The sequence below is a fragment of the Amblyomma mixtum genome, chromosome 10 (genome assembly GCF_055824585.1).
Source record: "Amblyomma mixtum isolate Tamu chromosome 10, ASM5582458v1, whole genome shotgun sequence".
In the NCBI taxonomy this organism is placed as follows: domain Eukaryota; kingdom Metazoa; phylum Arthropoda; class Arachnida; order Ixodida; family Ixodidae; genus Amblyomma; species Amblyomma mixtum.
In genome coordinates, this window is record NC_143021.1 from 55,256,689 (window position 1) to 55,281,375 (window position 24,687).

General features: G+C 49.1%; 1 protein-coding gene and 1 long non-coding RNA gene across 2 annotated transcripts in view; one reads left to right on the top strand and one right to left on the bottom strand.

Moving 5' to 3' along the window:
• Nucleotides 1-1,672: 1,672 nt before the first annotated feature.
• The window catches only part of LOC149325835 (uncharacterized), an 80,368-nt gene continuing 57,353 nt past the window's right edge, over nt 1,673-24,687 (top strand). The window contains exons 1-2 of the mRNA XM_089564397.1: nt 1,673-1,718; nt 3,301-3,485. Of these exons, the coding sequence (XP_089420523.1) occupies nt 1,673-1,718; nt 3,301-3,485 (231 nt within the window). The remainder of the gene's footprint in view (nt 1,719-3,300; nt 3,486-24,687) is intronic.
• Nucleotides 4,906-7,262, bottom strand: LOC149325836 (uncharacterized). Its single transcript, XR_016286319.1, has 3 exons — nt 7,147-7,262; nt 6,991-7,079; nt 4,906-5,076 (listed from the first exon to the last, which is right to left on the bottom strand). It is a non-coding gene; the product is annotated as an uncharacterized LOC149325836 (long non-coding RNA).

A 24,687-nucleotide genomic window follows, 5' to 3' on the forward strand; every position in this document is an offset into this window, starting at 1 on the left:
TTGGCGAGAGCTACTAGAATGTCAGAGTCGGTACTAAATTTTCTGCCGCTAGCTCCTCTCGTCATTGCGGTTGACCATTTTGGATATTTCCGTGTTGATGCGAGACGCTGGGCACACCACCAGAGGAAAGTTCAGTCAGAAGGTGTCGGGCATGGGGACGGTGAATCCAAGTACAACTGTACCAAGCTATCATAAGGCTTGCGTATGCGTCGCGCTTCGGCTTGATTTGCAGCAGTTGTTTGCAGCAGACGAGCTTGACGAACGACAACGGCGGTCTTTGGACACTGCAAAAGTTGGAGAAATTCAACAGATTACCACACGTCCTTCCGTCGCTGCCGCTGCTGCCAAAATGATCAGTTCGGAACAGCTGGATTCGTTTTGTCTTATCTGTGATGATTTTGAAATTCTGTCAGTACGCATGAACAAACATCTTCTTTCTTTTCTCTTCTTTTCTTCAACTTCTTTTCAACTCACGCGCATTTCCTGCAATTTATTTTTACCAATGGTTACTATATGTGGTTTCAGGAGGTGACTTTAATATTGCTATCTCATCTCGGCGGCCACCTCCCAATGATCCACATTATAGACAAACGAAACAGGGAAGCCCGTGAACGACGACAGCGTGTTATGTGTCAGCTCTGGACAGGGCACCTCTGGCCAGTTTTAGAAGCGAATTGCAGCAATGTGCCTTTGAATGGCTACTAAAAATAGACAGTGCAATAACATGTTTACAAATAAAATCAGCAAGATTTATCAAAAATATTCTGTATTAGATACTTTTAGCTTAGGTAAAAAATCCGCAAACCCTGGATTATGCCCAAAATGCATAGCAGCATTATGTACAAGAATAGGCTTTGCAATAGTTTCCTCGAAATTGCAGATGCGAATTTTTCGAAGAAGTATAAAACATATCGAAATAGGCTACACATGACATTCAAGCAGATCTCTTTATTTTTACTCTCAATTTGAGAGTTCTTTCAATAAAAGTGATCACTGTGAAAAAAAAAATAATGCCGCTTTGAAACCTGCCAAGTCACCACAGTGTATCTCGTAACTGTTCTTAAATGGCACAGAAATATGCTGCCACGCACTTTCAAACTCTTTTCATGGTCATTTTCTTCAATATTGTCACTGCGGAGTACTTAAGGAGTTCGTCGACTTCATGCCTCTCCGTAACCAACCTTGCGCCTTTCTTAATCCAATAATCGAGTCTGAGGTTCTATCAGTTTTTCAACTTTTTTTGTCTAACTTAAATTTCCAAATGTACTGTTAATAAGGGTTATCCGAACGACGTAAGTAATAACGGCCTATCTCTGTTCTGTCAATATTCTCTATGGGGTTAGAAAAGCTCACCCATAATCGAATTTCAAACTTGTTAGATAAACGTAATTTAATCTGAGATAAACATACTTTAATAACTGAATTTCTCTAAAGCTTTTGACTGTATTCATCATTGTACATTACTTAAACTACAACTCATATCTTAATCACAATGATAATGTTAATCATATCAGAATTGCCGGCAGCGGTCTGTAAAAATCGACTCATGTCAATATCACTTCAAAACATAGTATTAGAAGAGTTCCGCAGGAGAGCAGTATGGGCCAACTACTGTTTAATGTTCATATTGTTACTTGGATGTTACGGGATGTGTATAGACGGCTGCGCTGCGATGGCCAGCACTGAGCTCAGAGGCTCCAAGGACCCAGCTTCGCACTGTCAGCGTCATCGTCGTCCAGCGCACCGCCCCTTCGTCGTTCACGATTCGTTCACAATTCATGCACGAGTCGAGTCCACTGATACCGTAAGTAGTTCACTGGTAACACTATCCCCCTCGGCTGAAGGCAACGTCCCGGTGCGTGTTAGACGTGCGATATCGAGGGTGGGTGATAGGGCTTTAGGGGAGCCTCATGAACTACTTCGGATGTCAGTGGAGCGGACGGGGACTTTGGATGGAGCGGCGTGATCTCATAGGTTACGTCTGTCACTGCCCGTAATACACGATGAGGACCTGCGTAGCGCGGCAGAAGTTTTTCACATAATTCCACACGACGGGATAAGAGCCACAGCAAGACGAGAGATCCGGCAGGGTAGCGCACATCACGGTGCAGACCATCGTAGCGGTGTTTTTGAGCCTATTGGGAGGCGGAGAGCTTGTGACGAGCTACCTGGCGGGCGGCGTCTGCTCAGGCGCTAGCATCACGCGTATAGGTAGTGACAGGGCCAGCTGTGGGCAGCAAAGTGTCGAAGGGCAGTAAGGGGTCTCGCCCAAAGAGAAGGTAGAAAGCAGAGTAACCAACGGTATCATGGCGCGAAGAGTTATACGCGAACAAAAGGCAAGCTGATGTCCCAGTCCCGGTGGTCGTCAGATACATACATGGCGAGCATGTCTCTCAGCGTGCGGTTCATACACTCCGTAAGGCCGTTCGTCTGAGGGTGATAAGCCGTGGTGAACTTGTGACAAACGGAGCACGAACGAAGGATTTCGTCAACTCGGGAGGGAAGCAGCGGCCACGGTCGGTAAGGAGTTGACGGGGAGCGCCATAGTGTAATATGACGTCGTGAAGAAGGATGTCAGCGACGTCAGTGGCGCAGCTGCTTGGAATGGCGCTAGTTATCTCGTACCGTGTGGCATAATTGGTGGCGACGGCAATCCACTTGTTGCCTGAGGAGGACTCCGGGAAGGGCCCAAGTAAATCAAACCCAACACGAGAAAACCGGTCGGTCGGGATGGGAATCGGCCGCAGGTGTCCAGAAGGCAGAACGGGGGGCGCCTTTCGGCGCTGACAGAGGTCGCATGCGGCCATGTAGCGTTGGACGGAGCGGCACAGACCGGGCCAGAAGAAACACCGGCGCACGCGGTCGTACGTACGGGAGACACCAAAATGACCAGCCGCGGGTGCGTAGCCGTAGACAGCAGTGGGAAGCTTAATGTATGGAATCGGAAACAGCATACGAAAAAAGCCGGGATATGTGTAATTTCTACGTCAGCAACGCTTTTCACCGAGGATAATTGTTGTTTCCAAAAGTAAAGGCGAACAACAACGGTACGTCGAGATAAAACCGCCCGATATTCTCATGGTTTTCAGCACGACACGAAAAATACTGCCGAGTCTGCGTGTAGTCCGAATTATTTATTTTTGCCGCGAATATCCATGTTCGCAAGAATGTTCGCAGTTTGTGCTTTAGTGCCGGGTGTCGTTTTGTTCTTATATTGCCCATGTTCATTGAAGAGCTCGAGGATGCAAGACCATACTGTTATGAACACGCGACACTAATTCCTGTCCGCCTGCCACACAGCCACAAGAACACCGTCTACCGGCTACGGTTACCTAGTCTGCACATTCGGCCGCAGCGGCTACAACATCGCTATGATGCCCATCAAGCAGGAGCTCTGCGACTTCATCGTGTTCACACACGTCGTCGTCTCAAGCGGGAACCTCTCCTCTGCCACTGGCCAGTGGTCTTATCGCAACTTCCTCAAGGTAAGTGCTGGTAACTATCTTTCCCCTCGTGGAAGGCCCACGTGTGCCCGGCTCAGAGCGAGCCAAACAGGGCCGCTTGTACCTCTCCTCACACGATCCTCCACAATTCAAGGCCGCTGGTTGTACTTTTATCCTCCTACTCTGCGCCGTTTCCAGTCACAGTAACAACCGAACGCTCCCTGATTTTGACGCGAAATCGTTAAAGGGACTGACAACCCTCCGGTCGAAAAAAATACATGGGGCACTTTGGCTCTCTAATGTGCTGCAAGGCGAAAGCGTTTCCTGGCGCAATGTTTTTTTTTCATATTTTTTATATTTAGCTTTGTTCCTTTTCTTTTTTATTTTATTTTATTTATATTTTATATTTTTATTTTTGTTTCTTTTCTTACTTTCATTCTTTATTTCTTTTATTTTATTTATGAAACCCATGCATTCACTAGATGCGCCTTTATTCATGCTCAAACCCTGAGCCTTCGTGGCGGAGTGGTAACGTCTCCACTTTTAATGCTAAAGGGCCTGGTTCGATTCCAAGCCTCGACACAGTTCTCTTTTAGGTAGACGCTGAAACGCGGACACATTTGCTAACATTCCTTGGTCACGACATTATGAGGCATTAAAGGCTTTCGTCTTAATATTTTCCATCCCGGTGAACGTGAGGCATCGCCGCCGGAAAGCGCGGAGGCAAAAAGTTTTGAAAATACTAATAGCGAAGTGATTAAAATAAAATAAGACGTACTTTACTTAACATCACAGAGTTGCCAGAATCACGGCTAAAATTCCTAGAGAAAGGCGTCCAAACGTGGCCTTTTTTTGCATAATATATGTATTTTCTTCAAGAGCACACTGCAAACCGAAAAACTCCCAAAAAGGAGTAAATGGCTCATCGCGTAGCGCACTCCCGAAAAGGGGTTTTGATACTCCTCAGAATAGAAGTATATCGTCTACTCCTCTGTTTGAAGGGGTACTTTCGGAGTGCTGGAAGGAGTGAAGTGTTACCGCTCTCTAGACGGGAGTTTATTTAGGAGTAAATTTGCGGTCACAAAGGAGTTAGCATGGCAATTAACAGAAGTATTATATACTCCTTTGCAGCTACTTTTATAGTACATTTCAGGAGTACGTGCCTGTTCCTGTTAAGTAGTTTTGACAGGAAATTTTTTTAGCAATTGCCCTTACTATAAGGCAACATTCATGATGCCCAGACGAGTTTATTATTTCACTTGATGAGGAAGCCCATTTGAAATGAAGTATTCCTATGGAAGGCTCATTTTAAAGCCTTCCCAGGATAAATGCGTCGATGAAATTGCAGTGATTTGTTTCAAACAATATTTTATTGTGTACAAAACATTTGAACCAAGTGTTCGGCAGCTTGCTTTCGATGGTTACAGAGAACCAATGTCTTGGCCCCTGTAAAAAAGAAGAAGAGTGCCTTAACCCGCGCTGTCTTTGGGTGCAGAGTTGAAATATCCCAAGGAATAAAAATAGAGATGCCACACTTGAAAGCAAGGAGGGAACCTTGAAATGCTTTGCTGTCAACATACGGGCATGTCATGCTATCGCTGGTTAAAAGGCACGACGTCAAAGGAGGCTCCTTCTGAAAGAAAGATTAGAAAAAAAAGTGCATCAGAGGAATTACAACTCTAAGCTTGAAGTATGATGTGCTTCAAGTGTAGAAGTCAAGTTCCCAAAGCAGTTCAGAGTGCACTTTTCAATACAGTAGGTGTTGTTGAAGTTTAAACGCTTCTCGTGACAAAAGATTAGCTAGTAGAACATAGTAGGTAATCAACTAGCTATAATACATATCTACACCCTGTCGCATGACAGCGGCAAAACGCGTTTTTCAGGGAATCAAAAATTCCAGAGAGCCGCTTTCGTAAACGTTAAGGCAATACGGCGAATGGGAAGCAGCGTCGATGGTGAACATTTTTCCCGTAAAGAATAAAACTAAAAAAATAAAATGGTCTTACTGAGGCACTTGCGCATTCGCGCTGCCTTTGTGTGCGTTCCGGCACTGCAAGAAGCATTGCGATATAATTTTCTTTTTCACTTGTCAGAAGGTTCCCCACACGTTCCAGGCACCATATCAGGACCAATTATTGAAATCAGAAAGTGCAAACAAAAGACTGCATGTGAGCTTCCACTGCGTGTATGCAAAGCGCTATTTCCTTGATGGGAGAACCCGCAGCCGTGCATTTTGAGGGCGTCGTCATTCTGTGTACAGGCACGGCCGCTTGATACAAAGCGCAAAGCGTGGTACAGGTCAAAGGCAGGGCAAGGGTGACTAACGTAGCAGGCACTGTTAGGAATAGAAAGCTACCACCAGACCCACCCTTCCGCCGCCACCTGTCTTCTGTTATGCTTTGCCCTCACATTCGTTGCCAGGATTCAAAAGAAAACATTCTACACAGGTCTACCTGGCTGGGAAAGGAATTTAAGTAGGAAAGAACGCCAACCAAAAAAAAAGCGAAAAAAAAAACACGACGGAACCTTCTTGGTTTTTACCAGGTGTGACTGCGAGCGAGTCACAACGCGTTTTTTAAGCCTTCGATTAGTCATCCGCCGGGTCACTGCTCGTAGACAGTTGATGCAAGAGGGGGATAGGGTTTCTAGGGAGATTATAACATTTCCTTGCGTCTGTTGAATGCGCCGTGACTCAAGTAAGAGCGTCCTGCGCGGGTGCGGCTCAGCGTCCAGCACAAGAGTTCCCTTGAAGTCAGTCTTGTCAACCCGCGCTTCGTTCCTTATTCATTTGTTTGACATCCGCTTTGTGCTGCTTCAGTTTTTCGGGGAAGTGCTTGTTTTCGCCAATGTACTATGTCCAGCTCGAGCAGGGGATCTTGTATTCTAGCGTATGCTTTATTTTTTTTCTTTCGCTACCTTCCCGGGATCAGCAGTCCGAACCGGAACGCTTGCCTCCACGAGTTTCACATAATGGAATGTGTTCGGAAACTGCACGCGAAGAGGAAACTTCTTTTCACATTTTTCAAATGCGAAGAGCTTACAAGGTACCAAATTTTGGAACTAGACGCCTAACGATCCAGAAAGGCAACGCTCAGTATGGTTGCCACCTCATGTCCGCTGCCGACAATCGCTGCTACGGTAAGACGACACCAACTCGGAAAATGTAACAATTTAGGCAATCTGCTTGAGCGCTAAGGCTTCGCCATGTCCTGTGCTATGACTGAAAAGAAAAAAATCGCTTGCATTCTTTGCATAACAAGGCCCTCTTAAAACACAGGAAAGGAAGCAACACATTAGGGCAGGCAATGTTTTGTTCTCAGCACTGTTCGTAATAACGTGACAAAAATTTCCGGACCCCAAGGCTGTGCATTTTCACCTGCTCATTGCCTGTACAGCTTTTCCATATTCATGGGGCGTGAACGCATGGAGAAAATTTGGTCCCTAGAAGAATTGACCCTACTTCCAGTCGTACGTATTAACGTAAACAGCCACGACTGCAGTGCCACTCTCTTTTTCAGCCGCATGCAACAAATTTCTAGATGCTTACTTAATGACCTCTGTGTGAGCTGGCTCCTCCGGACGACGATGAAGCCTTTCGTCTCCGTGCACCCGGGGTTCACAGCAAGCCTTCGCACACTGAAAAGGGAGCGGCGTTAAGTGCATGGGCGTATGTGGCATCAAAGGAGAGTTTAATAATGCTTACCGCTATACACGACGATGATAATCCGGTCTTTTGTATTCTTGCTGTAATACAGCGAAAGAACGAGGGGCCGTCGGTGTCGAGAAAACTGATGCGTCACACACACACCGCCATGTCGGTGCGGCGAAAAGGCAGCAGCCAACACTTGTATGCTGCGTAGACAATGAACGACCAGCCGCTGCTTCTGCACATATTGCTGGCTTGAGTGAGACGTTGATTGCAGCATCTTGCTGCTAAGGTCGATGATGTCCAGTCTCTTATGTGCCGACAAGCGCGCGAAAAGGAGCGGGCGGCAAGCTGGCGGCTGCGGGCAGGTCGACGCGTCACACACCGCCATGTTGGTTCGACTGAGCTAGGCTGGCTAAGCCTCTCGCGGACTGCCGTCGTAGGCGATGCAACACCAAGCGTTCTTCGAACACACTGGAGACTTCACAGGAACTGTCTGTGCAGAGCACACTGCTGCGCAAGGCTGCGACGATCCGGTGTCTTGTAACATGACAAACGGGCTTGAAGCAGAAAAAGCAGAAGCGAGCAGGCAGCGACGAGCGAGCAGGCGTCGTCACCTGCAAGTGCAGCGAACCGGCAGCTGCCACTAGGCGGCGGGCAGACACTAAGGAGTGCATAAAGGGTCTGAAGGAGTATTGAAGCCGATATACTCCTGCTTGGAAAAGTAGTAAAATCATGTGAATACTTTATTTTACTCCTCCGTTTCGCGACAGCGGTAAAAAAGGAGGATTTCCTCATTTTTACTACTTAAAGTCGATTGCGCAATTTTCAATAAGGAGTTTAAAAGCGGACACAAGCTATTTATACTCCTATTTGGGCTTATTTGAGTTTGCAGTGCAGAAGAAAGCGTATCGCCCTATAACATCTGACAGCAACAACGGAGGAAGAAAAGTAAAAAAGACCGGCAAATAAAAAATAACATTCATGCAGCAATGGTAAGAATGAGACTTCAGATTAATTCACAGCTCGCACACCCTTGCGAATACCAACTCGAAACAAGATGCACCTAGCAGTCTGTGCATTATCTCAAATATTCAAAAAGCGGTGCGTGTTACGGGAACATCTGATATCTATAACTGGTTAATGTCTAAGTTTATAAAAAAAATCACGTGAGGGCGTCTTGTAATTCAAGGTCGTGCGCTTCACTCTGAGCAGTTTTCTAAAAACGTTACCGGATTATCAGCTGTTATCATATGGGGCATCATTTTCGTTTGCTTGTTTAGTTATATAAGTAGTCATGGACAAAATTTTGCGGGATGCTGGAGCGGCGTTTTCAAGCTGTCTCTGCATCACTAGGCGGCGCAGTGGCCGCGTCGAGGCTGCACTCGACGATGACTAGGCGCATGCGCGTCCTATATTCGCCCGCTTGCCTGCTTGATAGCTGGTTTCGCATAAGTAACTGCTTTTTCCGAGCTTGGCCGCCGGCGGCCGCTCTTTTCCCAACTTGCGCTCGTCAGCCGCCATATGGCCTCCGTACTTACGCGCGCGCCCGGTGACTGCGATGACATGCACTTCCACGGTTCGCGTCGCATTTGTGCCCTGTTTCTTTAAGGAGAGAAATAAAGCGCTCTCTTTTTTTTCTTTGCTAATCATGTGTAATGTCTTGCCTGCGAACGAGGCCGGGTTTTTGCAAACAGTCTGCTGTATCAAAAACCTTTCTTGACGAAGAGATTCTGTCCATGCACCGCCGCCGCGGTGGCTCAGCGGTTATGGTGCTCGGCTGCTGACCCGAAAGAAGCGGGTTCGATCCCGGCCGCGGCGGCTAGAATTTCTTTGGAGGAGAAATTCTAGAGGCCCGTGTACTGTGCGATGTCAGTGCACGTTAAAGAACCCCAGGTGGTCGAAATTTCCGGAGCCCTCCACTACGGCGTCTCTCATAGCCTTAGTCGCTTTGGGACGTTAAACCCCATAAACCAACCAACCAACCAGATTCTGTCCATGCCAATCAACGGCGAGCTTTAGCGTGCAACGCAACCACTTCGTGACTATCGTGAAATTGTAAAGAAACGAAAGTATTCTTAGGCAGGAAATTTGTTGCCACAAAAGAAAAATGTGGACATAAAACAAAAAAGCAATCCAGGTGTCCATCACAGAAGCCACTTTCGGAGAAGCCGCCGTCAACAGCAATCACGCTTGATAAACGCCGCGGCATCTATTTGTAGAATGTGTAGGAATTGTCGAATGATTAGAGAAAAGAAAAAAGTAGACAGCACTTCATTTCTCTCCTAAAAAACCCGCCACAAATGCGACGGCCGCCGTGAATGCGCACTGTCATCACACTCGGCGGGACGCGCGCCAAGTATGGCGGCCATATGGCTGGTGACGAGCGTGAGCAGCGAAAAGTGACCGCCCGCGGCCAAGCTCAGAAAGAGCAGGTGCTCCCGAGGAACGAGCTATCAGAGAGGCAAGCGGAAGAATATAGGACGCGCATGCTCCTGGTCATCGTCGAGTGCAGCCTCGACGCGGCCACTGCGCCGCCTAGTGGCGCAGAGGTAGCTGGAAAACGGCGCGCCGGCATCTCGCAAAATTTAGTCCATGGCTGTACAATCTTACGTAAAGTTTGAAAAATTTCCTCTTGTGGCGCCGCTGGAAAAAGTTTTTCTGAGGGCTTTATTGTTCGCAGATTGTGCAGTTTGTTAAGGTTTGCAAGAATAGCAGTCCTCTGACAAATGGTGAGTAACTAATGCGAAAATGCGCAGTGAGTGCTCAAAACTTAATTTTACACCTTGCGATAAAAGACAGCGCTATCTGAATAAGACAACGACGACCTTCCAGAGTTTGCCCCGCCACAGTGGCTCAGTGGTTACGGCGCTCGGCTGCTGATACGAAAGGCGCGGGTTCGATCCCGGCCGCGGCAGCCGAATTTCGTTGGAGGCGAAATTCTAGAGGCACGTGTTCTGTGCTATGTCAGAGCACGTTAAAGAACCCCAGGTGGTCGAAATTTCCGGAGCCATCCACTACGGCGTCTCTCATAGCCTGAGTCGCTATGGGACGTTAAACCCCAATAAACCAAACCTTCCAGAGTTTGTTTAGAATAGTTTCCACACGTTCCTTTCAGGATAAATGCTCGCTGAAATACACTTCGATGCTTTTTCTGCTGGAACAATTTCAATATTATCTGAACCAATAAAAGGACAAATTTTAAGAGTTAAAGAAAAGTACCTCCGAACCATAAAGGCTGTGCTTTAGCGTTTTTGCATGCATTACTGAACAATGAGCATTGTGCATTCATTAAGAGAACTGGTTTGCCTCGCGGGCAAGATAAAATATAGGAATAGTTAAAATAGACTTCTCTGGTCAATTTGTGATACATATGTACAAGTGGAATAATTAAAAACATCATTGAAGTGTTCTTTGCTGCGTTTAAAGCTTTTGGCAGTGTTCTAGACATTCTCGAATACGTTGAACAGGGGTCTCAGATTAAAACTGCGATGCGGGCCGCATTGAGAAAGTTGGGACAAAAAGAGAGGTGGGGTTCACTGAAAACTCTGATCTTTCTGTGCGTGAGGATTTGCATCCGGCAATGTGTTCAAGAAAATAAACAAGGGAGATAATTGGCCTGATAAGGAAGAGGTTTCATTTTCTTATCATAGGAATTAGCCTCCAGTTCTAACCCTGCTCCCGGCTTGAGAGTTAACAGTGCGGCGTCAAGTTTTGTGCGGAGATGATTCACAGGGCGGCTCTGAGGTGGTCGTCAGAAGTCTGAGGTGGTGAGTGCAGATAAGACTTGCTCGCTTTCAGTAAAGAGAACAGGCGCTGGCACAAGTACGTGATCCCGAACCTGCCAGTGACTGTTGTCGCTTGGAGCCGCAGAGTTGGGAAAATTTTCTGATCGACACAAACTTGAAACAACGAACACAAACGACCTCAAACTTCTCTCGTAATATGATGCTTGCTTGAACACCGATAAGCTCCATTCGAAAGTGGGGCTGAACATCGGCGACTCACACATCTGTGAGTAAATAGAATTTTTTTAATTGTTCGGTGAGGCCCCAAAATGCGTTTCAAATCTGCGAAAACATCACTAGATTCTTCGGCAATGTGCCCAAGGGACATGAAATTTGGAAAGTGGTCTAGCTTATTCGATTTTATCTGGCGCTACCAGAGTGTTAGTTTCACGTGAAATGCTCAAATTACCTAGATCCTTTTCGTAACGACTCGCTGTTTCCCCCTGAGGTTTAGCTTACGAGATACTGAGAAATCCAAGGCAACGCGGCCACTTCTAATCTCACTGCTAAGTGATTGCCTTGCTTGCCTCTTTAAAGAGCAATCTTACAACGGAGGTTTTTTTTTCAAAACGGTTTCTTTCGTAGCCGTCTCGCGCTGTATGAAAATAAGCATGAAATATCAACTCACCCAGCGACTAGCTTTATACAAATACTATGACTGATTACTCACTGGCATCCACCGCAGCGCATTTATATGGCTACAAAGGTAAGCTTTCACAAAATATTCGTGGTTAATTTTTTTTCCCTGGTCCGGGAGGGAGTTTCAGTGAAAGGTGTGCAGCTTTCTCTTTGTAGCTTGTCGGGTTTCTAGCGCGGCTTGGACCTTGCACTCAGGGCTAGCTCCGTTAGCTCGACCACAGTTGCGGCCGCGAAGAATGACATCACCGAGTAATAGCCTGCAGGCAAACCGCTTATCGAGGAACTCTCGAAATTTGGACCACCTCCCTCGGTAGCGCGCAGTCTGCTGCGGCAGGCAGCAGAGACGGGAAACAGGCACAGGAAAACAGTTCGGGTCACCTGGGCCGCCGAGGTGCTGTGTCCGCCGTCGGGCGTCTTGCTCTCAACTATTTTCATCGGCTGCCCGCCGCGTCGAGGAGGGAAAGGAGGGCTGCCCACGTGATGACGTGGAGACGCGGGCGCCTCTTCCCCGCCTCCTCCACAGCCGCTCTTACGGGGTCGGCAGGGATAAGAGTGAAAGATGCCTCAAGGGAGCGAGGGGCAGCGTGGATCTCCGCAGGCTGTATGGCTGCGCTTTCATGGATGCCATCGAGTAATTAGTCTTCTTCAACGCGACAACGTTGGAAACCTGGTTGGGCAGAAAATACGCTGTCGCCGTTGCCAGGGAAAGTCAAGTGGTGGCAGGGGGTCCCCACACAGCAACCTAGCAGGCAGGTGCGCCACCGAGATCACGTCACGTAGCTGCGTACTCACGACGTGCCCACCGGATTGTGAGCAAACTGCCCGCCGTGGCAGGTGCAGATAAATTAATCATTTGTCACTTCGGAATACCATCCTGGGTCTCACAAGGCCAACCGCTGGAAACACATGCCATCGCTTAACCTCTGCACCACTGAGCCAGGAGTGGTATCAGGACTCCCGGGGACCTATGAATGTGAAGTCGAGAATGATCAATTCCACTTATACGGGCGTTACCCCACTAAAGCAATCGCGTCACACCCTTACAGCGGAGCTTGTCTCCTCCAATTTTTACAAACTACGTATGCTCTCCCTTGGGGCATTCCCCTAACACATTTGATCATACAATTACATTAAAAAGATGGGATGCGCATATGAGACAATCACAAGAAAGAAGACGGGACGGGCACAAACTAGCAACTGAGGTTTATTCAAGAAATCGACATTTATACATAAGCATGTCAGCACTGGCAACAAAGGGTATCAAGGCAGATAGGGCGGATAAAAAACGAGATAAAAATACTATGCGGATTCAGGTCATCATGTTACAGCTGAGCCCACCTCTATAACGAACGTTCACTTGTTACGAACGAAGACGACTTAACGGTGCAGATAAGTATTAGGGGATGGGCACTGTGTTTGAGACAACCGTAGCCGTACGACTCTGTTGGAGCGTTCATGGATGCGACACCAACTCGTCGACGATGCCAGAAACCGCACAGCGTAGGAACGAGAAAGCGTCTCCCACCCCATTCGGTAGAACGTGACGACACCCCCTCCTTCCGAACGAAAAAAAAACAACAGAAAACACAGAATACAAATTGACATTAGCTGCCGGGGGCTACAAGGTCAATCTGTGCGTGCGTGTGCGTAGGCTCCATGCTCCATGCGTAGGCTCAACTCCATGCGGAAGCCTAGTGGGCACAAGACAGGGTCAGCATCGAAAGCGAAACTACCACACGTGGTCGGTGATCAACCAAGATTGGAAGGCTGAGTGCCATTCAGGTCGATGTTTATAGCAAAGAAAAGCAAGTACAGCTTTTCTCACAACAGGGTCGAACTTAACGGCAGCGCGACCGAGGACAGTGCTGTGCAACTTAAACAAAACCAGCGCTGTCTCAAGGATGATCAGAGTCATTCCTTTCAGAACACACTCGGTTAGCAAACTAGGCCCGTTATCTTTTCTTCTTGCAAATTTCCGCACTCTTATTCCAAAACAGGCAGACTTGACGCTGGTTGACGCATGTGACGCTCATGTCATCTTATGAACAGAAACGTGGCTTAATCCAAGTGTCCTGGTCTCGGAACTTTCTTTTTCAAACACATTTACAATTTATAGAAAAGACCGTATTGGAGCTAAGGGGGGCGGTGTTATGATTGCTGTGACCAATTCTGTTCGCTCTTCCTTAGTTGAGGTTGATTCAGAGCTGGAAATGTTATGGGTGAATATCGGACTGGGCTTTCAAAAAATCTTAACTAGTGTCTCCTACAGGCCACCTAACTGTAGTTCGGACTTCGGTGATATTCTTTATCATACTGTAGCTAAAGTTCAGTCGCTGTTCCCAAACGCTCTTTTAATTCTAGCTGGCGATTTCAATTATGCAGGCATCAACTGGACTAAAAACATTGTGCTCAGCGAGTCCACAAATAAAAGTTCATGAAAATGCTTCATATAGCCCAAATTTTTTGTCTAAAACAACTTGTCACGTTCCCAAGCCGTGAAAACGCTCTGTTGGACCTGTTTTTATCACCCACCCTAAACATTCTACAGCATCGATAACTGACAAAATAAGTGACCATTTTGCCGTTCATGTTACTTTTTCTCTCGAAGTCGAGAAATGTGGTCATGCAAAGAAACAAATATATGATTACTGATGGGCGGACGTGGAATACCTGACCTCAATGTCGGTCGATTTCATGCCTTTTTATCGCGATGGTTTTGAGAATCGGTCAGTAAACGATAAGTGAATATTGCTTAGAGACAAATTACTTCAGTGCCAAACTGCATGGGTGCCGGTGTTAAAAATTGCCCCTTGTCACCGTAATGCCTGGTTCACCTGAACAATTATACGAAGTATACACAAAAAGAAACGCTTATACCGCCATGCAGCCAACTCGGAACCGGAGGAGCGTTGGAAGGCTTATCCCGAACAGTCTGTTCTCGTGAAAAAAAAAAAACAAATAAAAGAAGCTAAAGATACCTTCTATAATTCTGATATTTCTAGCATGATCAGGAACAATCCTAAATAATTTTGGAAGGTTGCAAACCCACTCAGGAGAACATTAGAAGATGTTCTCCCGAGTTTGGCCATGGATGACATGTCGGTCGGTGAAACCTGTTTGGCGAACCAGTTCAATATGTTTTTTAGCACTGCTTTTACTGATAAAGAGTCGATTTCTGAAATGGGTCTTCTTGAAACTGCGGGGAAAGCCACGGATGATATCATTGTTTTCTGTACTGGTATAGAGTGCGCCATTGATCATTTCCCTTCGAACTATAGCCCTGGACCGGGTGGCATGTCCACAAAGCTACTGAAGCTAATTAAGCACATATCGGGACCACTGTTGAGCATACTGTTCCAACAATCTCTTGCAAGTGGAAAACTTCCTGTTGATTGGAAAACGGCTCATCTCATTCCCTTGTTTAAATCTGGAGATAAAAATTCCCTCAACAATTACAGGCCCATCCTGCTCACTTGCATTTCGTGTAAACTCCTGGAACACATTATATCTTCCCCAATCTTGCAGTATCTGGTGAATTCCAAGCTCATCTTTCCTAACCAACACGGGTTTCAACGTGGCCGTTCGTGCGAATCACAGCTTTTTGAATTGATCACCGATCTTCACCAATCTGTTCATTCGTCTCATCCTATCGACGCCATATTTATTGATTTCGCTAAGGCCTTCGACCGTGTTCCTCACCACCGATTAATCTATAAGCTTCACATTTTGATTTCGTCACCTCAGGTCACCAAATAGATTGAATATTTTTTAACCAATCGTTCTCAGTCGGTTATCATTAACAAAAATGTCTCTGCTCCTGTCTCGGTGAAATCGGGAGTACCTCAGGGCTACATCTTAGGACCGGTTCTTTTCCTCATGTACATAAATGACTTGCATTAAATCACCTCTAGCAATCGTTTATTCACTGACGACTGCGTCATTTACCATCCCATTAAAAATCCTCGTGATCATCATTTTTTGCAGGATGACTTAAATGCTATTTCTGATTGGTGCACAAGGTGGCAAATGCAAATAAACATTGACAAAACGAAAGCACTCACCTTTACTAAAAAGAGGCAGGTTGCACTACATACGTACTTCATTAGAGGCGATGCCATTGAACATGTATCATCCACTAAATATCTAGGATTTCATTTATCTTCTGGTATCGCTTGGAATGCTCCCATTGAGTACATTATTAACAAGGCTACTAAACATTAGGTTTTCTTAAGCGTAACTTGTATCAAGCTAACCAACAAATAAAACTTCCACCCTATACATCCCTTGTCAGGTCCCAAATCGAATACGCTTCCATCATCTGGCACCCTCACCAAACTTACCTAGTTAACTCCATTGAATCACTTCAGAGTAAAGCAGCCAGGTTTATTTCCTACGATTATTCATTTGGAACCAGCAAAAATATCATTAAGCAACAATATAACTTATTGCCCCTCCAAACTAGAAGACGAAATGCTCACCTATCGTTCATGCACAATCTATATCATGGTTCATCGGAATTTCGAGCATTGTTTCAGCGTCCTGCTGCCCACATATCTTCTCGTTTAGACCATCCATTTAAAATCAGCCCCATATTCGAGCGCACAAATTTGTTCAATTTTTTTTTACCCGCCGCGGTGGCTCAGTAGTAAGGCGCTCCTCTACCGAGCCGGAGTACCCGGGTTCGAACCCGACCGCGGCGGCCCCGTTTAGATGGAGGCGAAACGCAAGAGGTTCGTGTGTGCTGTGCGATGTCAGTGCACGTTAAAGATCCCAGGTGGTCGAAATTGTTCCGGAGACCTCCACTACGGCACCTCGTTCTTCTTTCACTCCCACCTTCCTCTCTTCCCGTACGGCGCGGTTCAGGCGTCCGCCGAGTTATGTGAGACAGATACTGCGCCATTTTCTTTCCTCAAACACCAGTTTACCAATTTATTCACCTCTTTTGGCATCTCACAATGAAACCGTTTCCCTGCAGAAGTCGCCTCCATATTTAACCATGCATCTTTCTTCAGGGCTTTAGAAAGTATCCAATGTGAGGCTGTTTTGATTGCTTTGTTGTTATTGATTGCTTTAGACTTATCTCGTTTTTTAAGCATGAAATGCTTTTAGCCCCCGTTGTCGGCAGTGTGGTGACGTCACGCCGAGACCGAGAGCCACCATCCGGGCACTGAAATCCACTCATCCGGGCACTGAAATCCAGTCATCCGGGCACTGAAATCCAGTCATCCGGGCACTCAAATCCAGTCATCCGGGCACTGAAATCCAGTCATCCGGGCACTGAATTCCAGTCATCCGGGCACTGAATTCCAGTTGTAGCGCCCGGCGACGCTATAAAGCGCAGGCGCTGAGATCGGCGTTCCCGCGACAAAATAAAATACAGAACGACAGCGCGTGCTCGGAGCGCACGCCCGGCACAGAAGCCTGGAACTAGAACTAGAAGCCTAGAAGGAACTAGAAGCCTGCCACGCTGGTCGTCTCTCTCTGGTGCTCCGCTGCGACCCCGCAAACCCTCAACAGTGGTGACCTGGCGAACCGTGCCTTCTATCTCAGCGGCGTTCCAGCATGGCGTACTGGCAGCACCCAAGTTTCGACCCGCCGCTCCCGGCGTTCCGGCCTGCAGGCGTCGGCGGGTGGTTCGCCCAACTGGAGGCTGCGATGTACCTGAACGGCATCACCATCCAGCCGTTCAAACACGAAGTCCTTTGCGACATCCTCCCACCCGACCTCCTGCGTCGGCTCACCTACTCTGCTTTCGGCGGCCGGCCATACGATGAGCTGCGTGCGGCCGTCTTGGCGTACTTCGGCGCCTACTACGTTCCGCCGCCGCTCTACGACGCAGCGGACCCGTTCTCGCCGCCGCCAGCCTCTGGCCCTGCACCGGCCTCGCCCGCGCCCACGCAGCCTTCATCAGAACCCGGCCCGCCTCAGCAGCCCCTCGCCGCCTCGCCGCCACTCCAGTCCAGCGTCTCCGGCCCGGCTTTTTTAGCACCGACCGCACCAGACGCTACCGCTTCGCTTCCCGCAGCCCATGCTGCTGCCCCGGTTACGCTAGCAGTGCTGTGCGATGACTCCACGGCCCCAAGTCCGCAGTCATTCCCTCAGCAGCTCGGTGAGGTGCCTGGCCCACCGCCGTTTGCCACGTCAGCGCACTCAGCGACAGATGCGCCTCGCGCCCCCATGTTCGGCGCCTTCGGCCATACCGCCTCCAATAGGGACGATACGTAGTCTTCGGCACAGCCCGCATCGCTGCCAGCCGAAAGCTCACCTGCCGCCTCATCGCTCATTCCGCCAAAGCCGTCAGTCACTGACCTGAGCGATCGTGCTAAAGGTGAAGTGAGATTGCCGGCACCGCAGCATCTGTCAGATACCAGCACCACTACCCCGGCGGCCACACCGCCTGCCCAAGACGCCGCACCCCAAGCTCTGAGTAATGCAGCAACTGTCCAACCACCAGCTGTGCCTGTTGCTGTCAGCCAGCCGTCTGATGTAGCAGTCTCAGCTCCACGGCCTGTCACTGCCACAACCTCCTGGCAGCCACCTACAGCCAACCATGCCCACATGCGCATCAGCACTGGCCAGTCGCTCCGGACTGTCACTCCCGCTTCGCCCAAGCACCTGGAATTGAGCCCAGCAACTTCCTCCCGCATCGTCCCAGCTGTCACCGTTGTGCCGACGGTCCCACCACAGCTGCTGTCAGTCCATGGAGCCGTTTCGGCCGCTCCTGTGCTTGTGACCGCGTCCACGGCGCGTCAGATCCCCATCGACATCAGCTGCAATGTTCCAGTACCGACGACGCTTGTGTCCGCGGGCAGCACTGCAAACGGTGACGGCCCGACCATGGTCTCCCCTGCTCCCATGTCCGTTGTCAGCTCGGCACCCTGCCTCATTCGCCCCTTGCGCAGCAGCCAGGCTCGTCCACCTGAGCCGGCGCACTCCACCCGACTGCTCTTCCCGGCCCCTGACCTGAACTTACCGGACCTTGTAGCGACCCCGTGGGGCCACTGTTACTCTAGCTGCCTGCTTGACTGCCGTGGCTACTCCATCTCTGCCCCGTCGGCACGTACATTCCGACGTTCCGTCTAGGCGGGGGGCCCTGTAGCGCCCGGCGACGCTATAAAGCGCAGGCGCTGAGATCGGCGTTCCCGCGACAAAATAAAATAAAGAACGACAGCGCGTGCTCGGAGCGCACGCCCGGCACACGCAGTCCGGAACTAGAAGCCTGCCACGCTGGTCGTCTCTCTCTGGTGCTCCGCTGCGACCCCGCTAATACCTCAACACAGTCATCCGGGCTCTGAAACGAGAACATCCGGGCACCGTACGAGACTTAGCGAGATTTAACGAGACTCTGTAAGCCCTCCTACGCGACCGGCATGCAAGCGCTGGTTGGTCTCCAAAGGAGTCGGTAAAAATAACTGCTGCCAGTGCCTTCTCAATGTTTATCAAGATATCAGTCGCTGTGCGTTTGATAATGCACGGAATTATATTTTCCGATTTCTAATAACTCGTGCAAAAAGCACATAAATGCCACGATACACTTCGTTGTCATACGTGATCTCTTAGGGGCTTCGCGCATCGAAGCAAAGCCGCGCAGGCGCACAGGGGCCCGGGGGAGAAGCGCTGCGTTCAAAGGGCAAGGCATCGCGCCGAACGGGCGGTGGCGTTCCTTCCTTCCATTACGGTGTGGTTCGGGTGTCCACCGAGATGGCAGAGAATTACTGCGCCATTTCCTTTCCTCAAAAAAACCTTGCGTTCAAATGGCAAGGCATCGCGCTGAACGGGTGGTGGCGTTCCTCCCTTCCTGTACGGTGCGGTTCGGGTGTCCACCGAGATGGCATTAGGCCCGTAAACATTTCATGCTTACTCTACTCTCGGTTACGGGAGAGGCAGAGATTTTTTTCTTCATGTACAGGGCTATATTCATTGTTGTATTGCGCTCCCTGCCCAACAAGCGTCTCCTCGGTCTGGGGATGACCAACACCTTTGGGGAGTTACGAGAAGCTCATCTTAACAACCAATACTTGCGCCTAAGCAAAACACCTGCGGAGAGCCGCCTTCTGACCCGCTTACACATATCCTACGCAACACATACAGAAGAACGGGTCCGCATCCCTGAAGCCTGGCGCTTTGCACTCCAGGTGCGACCCCTTCCGAAGAACATGACTGCAGACACCCATGATGGTCGCCGTCTCGCGCGGGCGGAGGCTATTTCTCAACAATATGTCCATAAGCCAAATGTCTTATATGTGGATGCGGCCGGCCCACACCATGGGGGTTGGTACACGGCTGCCGTCATCCACCAAAGCACTACAGTTCAGGGCCTTACTTTCCGTGCCCCAAACATTACATTTGCGGAAGAGATGGCCATTGCACTGGCCGCCGCAGATCCAGAGCCCGGACTCCAGGGGCGCCTGCCGCAGTATTGAGCAAGGGCATATTCCAGACCATGCTTTCAAAATTCTCCACGCATGCGAATACACAGGGTTTCCGACCCATCGTACCATCGTGCGGGCTCCGGCTCATGCGGGTCTTGAGGGGAACGAGGCAGCCAACGCTGCCGCACGCGCGCTTACTCACCGGGCGTCGCCTCATCCGCAGCCTGATCCGGAATTCAATTTCAATCCGGCCATCACCTTTAAAGAGATCACCTCTCCTTACCAAAACTTTCATGGTCTCTATCCCCCTCCCTGTAAAGGCCTCACCAGGGTGGAGGAGCGCTGGCTTCTCCGCCTCTATACCAATACTGTACTGTGCCCGGCAGTACTTAAGCACTTCAATTCTTCCTTCTCGGGCGCGTGCCCACACTGTGAGGAGGAGTTTTCGGACCCCTACCACATGGTGTGGGCATGCCCTTCCTGTCCTGCCTACCCACCCCACCTCCACCCCACTCGAGAGGACTGGAAAGCTGCCCTGCGCGGCTGCTCCGAACTCCATGCCCAACAGGCATTGGTAGCTAGAGCCCGGGCCGCTGCGGAAGCTACAGGGATCCCGGACTAGGGATCCCTCCTAGTGTTTGTAAGGGGCGGGCCCTTCCGGCTCTCCCCATCGACCTCTCACTGTAAATAGGAATAAAAGTTTTCCACCTCCTCCTCCCTGCCCGGTAATGCGCGTGCTTATAGCTGGTTCTGTTATAGCCTTTTGTAATCATTCAAATCTATATATCTATTGTGTAAATACACAGGTTCCAAATTACTTATTTCTTCGTACATTCTTTTTCCTTTTATACATTCTATGGTTACCTTATAAGAGCGTTTTTGCTCATGGGCATATATAACCAATTTGAACAGTTGTATTCCCCCCTATGTAATGCCCAAAAGGGCACCTAGGGTAAATAAATGAAACGATAACAATAAAGAAATGTAAAGAAAAAAGAAAGATAACAATAAAAAAATATTAGTGCACTGTTAGTAACAGTAGCAAAAAGGCCATTCTAGAGCATGCAAATGTTGTTTTGGAGAACTAAAACCTTGGTTCTGTTTGAAAATGGCAGGCTCCATATAGCTGTCCGCGAAATCATGTGACAACACACTGAAGAGAAGGTCATGATGTGGGTAACAAAAGCTGAGGCCGAAGGGTATTCTCCTGGGGGACATCCAAGAATGCAGGAAAAAGCAGGATGCATAAGAAATGGCAAGGGGAATCTGCCGACGGCTGGCTGTTTAAGCTTGGATCCAGTTTAGAGCTATTGGATGCAAATTAAATCACGAGACAACCAGCCTTATATTAATAAGGGAATCACATGCTTTTTCAAAGCAAAGAAAAAAGCATCGAAGGGGATGTTGAAGTCAAGGTGCACGTCGTGAAGTAAAAGAGCAAGTTGGCTATTGCAGAAATGTTTTTCAAAGGCTTGCCAATTTTGATGAAAAAACTTAATGGGCCAAATCAATCTTGCAGGGCAAGGGTACGAAATGGGTTTGGTGATTTGCAGCAAATGCCAATGGCACAAATAGGGCTATAGGTGCTGGGTGATCAAGGGTAAGAAACATAGAGGGACCTAGCTATGATGAGGCGAAGCTATCTGCACAGCATGCACTGGAACCAGGGGGAGCCGAGCGGAGCGGACGCGCTTCACATGGGCGCTGTGAACTTTCGCCTTTATTTTCCCAATTACCCATCATAGCGCCCTAAATTCCTACCTCAGGCTTTCGTGAACACCCAAGGGACCTTTACGAAGACTCCTTTGTCCGTGAGTACGCTGTACTTTGCACAAGCACCTTACGAAGATCTCCGAAGCAGAGTCGCCGCGCTAAGCCTAACCCCTCTTGGCGGCGCACGGCGGAGCGCGTTCCACGTTAACGCCGCCAAGGCGGCGCGCGTCGGAGCGGCGTTCCACGTCAACGCTTCATATGGCCGACGCCGCTGCCTTCCCATCCAGCCACAGCGGGTCGTGCTCGCTGTCCACGGCAACGGAGACGGTCCACGAACTTGCCGACATGGATACCCAGGACGCCATGCACGGAATTTCTACAACCGACACAACGGAGGGGGGACTACCGCACGGGACGCAACGAGACAGGACTGAAGCCTACCCGAAGGCGACGCCATGGTTCAGGATGATGGACGCACGCAAAAAACAATTCAAACCTGTAACGGACGCAGAAGCACACACACCTGCCGAAAGATCACGACCCGCACGCCCCATCAAATTACCGAGGCTGCCGCATGATGACTACAAGGTGGTAATACGTCTGCGTGAAGGAGTGACGCTGCATAACAACTCCAGTAGGTATCTTCTTGCTGCTTTGCAATTCAAGCTCAGCCGCCAATTAACCCACGAGGCCAGAGTCAGGATCAAGCCAGAGCAAAACATCGCTATTCTGAGCACCCCAGATCCGGACCTCACTGAACAGATATGCAACATCCAAGCAATCAATCTAGGAGGAAAGGAATATTCAATGAGCGCTTATGCAGCCTCACCAGATAACTCATGTAAAGGCATCATTACGGCGCCTTACCGATACCTTCAAAAGAGGAATTACTAAACGGCACGGAAACATATCCCCAACAAATCAACATCATTCAAGCGAGGCCTTTCGGCACCAAGGGGGCATGTCTATATACCTTTCAAGGCAAAGCAGTGCCACGGTTTGTCTACCTCAGCGGCGTAGAATACAGGTGCAAACCATTCCGACCAGTGATGCAGGTTTGCGGATGCTGCCTGAAAATAGGGCACCGTGCTGACATTTGTCCCACTCCGCAGGGGAAAAGATGCTACAATTGCGGAGTACGTAATCCTCTACCAGGACATGTCGATTGCAAAAAGTATTGCATCGTCTGCGACACATCGAACCACTCCACCATTGACACGAACTGCCCGGCAGGACAGAAAAACTACACCACAAGAGGGAAAAAGACAAGCAAAGCTGATGAAGCCGTAATCCGACGTTATCATTATAAAGACATTGCTGCACAGAGCCAAATGCAGAAGAACCAAAAGCCCGAGCAGAAGCAAAAGAATGCGCAGAAGAACTAGACTGAGCTGGAGCACAAGACTGAGGATCGACCCAGGAATGAGCATCGGCCCAAATTGAACCAAACCCAAGCCGACCGGCCGGGAGAACTTCAAGGATATAGCAACAGCACAACACTTCCCACGAAAGGGAATCAGAAAAACGGTCCAAGCAAGGCACTCGCCATCCATCCAAAGAAAGCTTGGAACCAAAGCACAGAACAATGGCCACCCCTCCCACCACTGAGGAAGGAAAACCCAGTGGCCACCACGGCTGTCCAGACACCTTTGGAGCAGGCCATGGAGACCGAGACCTCAGAACCGTCGGACAACCAAGATAGCAAGGACCACACGGAAAAGCGCAGTGTGGACACCGTGAACGCCGAATATAAAGCTTTACAGCGCGATTTCGCACAACTTCAACCCCTTCGGGTGCCTAGTGGTACCGAGACAGACGCCACCGAGCCATGGGCCTGTACCTCGAAAGACAGTGATTGCGCATCCCACATCCAGGAGACCCAGGAGACGCAGTCACTCCGGAACGCTACAACCGAGAATGAAGCCGGTTCTGCTAAAAGCGGTGAGTTGTCCGTCCAAGCAGCCTCCACTCCTACCTCTTTTCGAAACCCTGACTCCCCTATAACACCACAAGAGGCGGTTAAACAGTACATACGTTCCGCTAAATTTCGCTCAGAAATCACTACCATAATAAATAATATAGTTGCTGAACAACTCGGAGCGATGCAGCAGCAGCTCATACTAGCCCAGGCACAGTTGATACAGTCCATGGCTGACAGGATAGAAGCTACGATTAACACACGCTTGGAAAAACATGAAGCCGGCATCAACCAGCTTTTCTAACTTGTACCGCATCAGGAATTGTCTCGCAAGCAGCGCGCAGTTGAACCCGCTGCCTGTCCTCATTCACTCTCTCCAGACCAGCAACATGGCGCAGAACAATATCACGCGAAAAGGTCGGCGGCGACACCAGTCCAATACTCCAGCAGAAACAATTATATGGCAATGGAACTGTAGCAGCATACGCCGAAAACAAGCACAACTAGCCGCAAATATAGCAAACTCCCCTAATCCCCCCCATGTCATCGCTCTGCAAGAGAAGGAAACAAATCCCATTCATATCCGCGGTTATCACACGACAGCCCTTACACCACGTACGGCAATCCTGAGACTCGCATCCATGCCGGTGCTAGACCGCACACCGACAAACACGCCCGACAGCAAGGGCACTCAATACACCGCGATAGAGCTCAGCTCCCCAGGAAACACATATGGCCTCACTATTATTAACATATAGAGCAATCCTAAAGATAAAGTCAGAGTTATTCCGGTTATCCTGGGCTCCTTCCGTTCCTCAAACCTTCTTGTGGTGGGTGATTTAATGCACGTCACACGCACTGGGGATACAACTCGGATACCCCGAAAGGTAACCTGATTTCTACCGCAATGGCTGATTACAACCTTAGCCTGATCCCAAACCCCACCGTACCCACTCGCATTGGCACAAGCGTCACCCGCGACACCACACCCGATCTCACATAGGCCACACCGAACATAATCGTTAAATCTCACACGGTGCTCCAGGATAGCCTTGGAAGTGACCACTTTCCAGTCTCCAGTATTATATCTTATGATTCCTAGATTTTCAACCCTCGTTCGCAGCTTCTCACTGACTGGGATAAATTGCGCTCATATTTGGCAACTGAT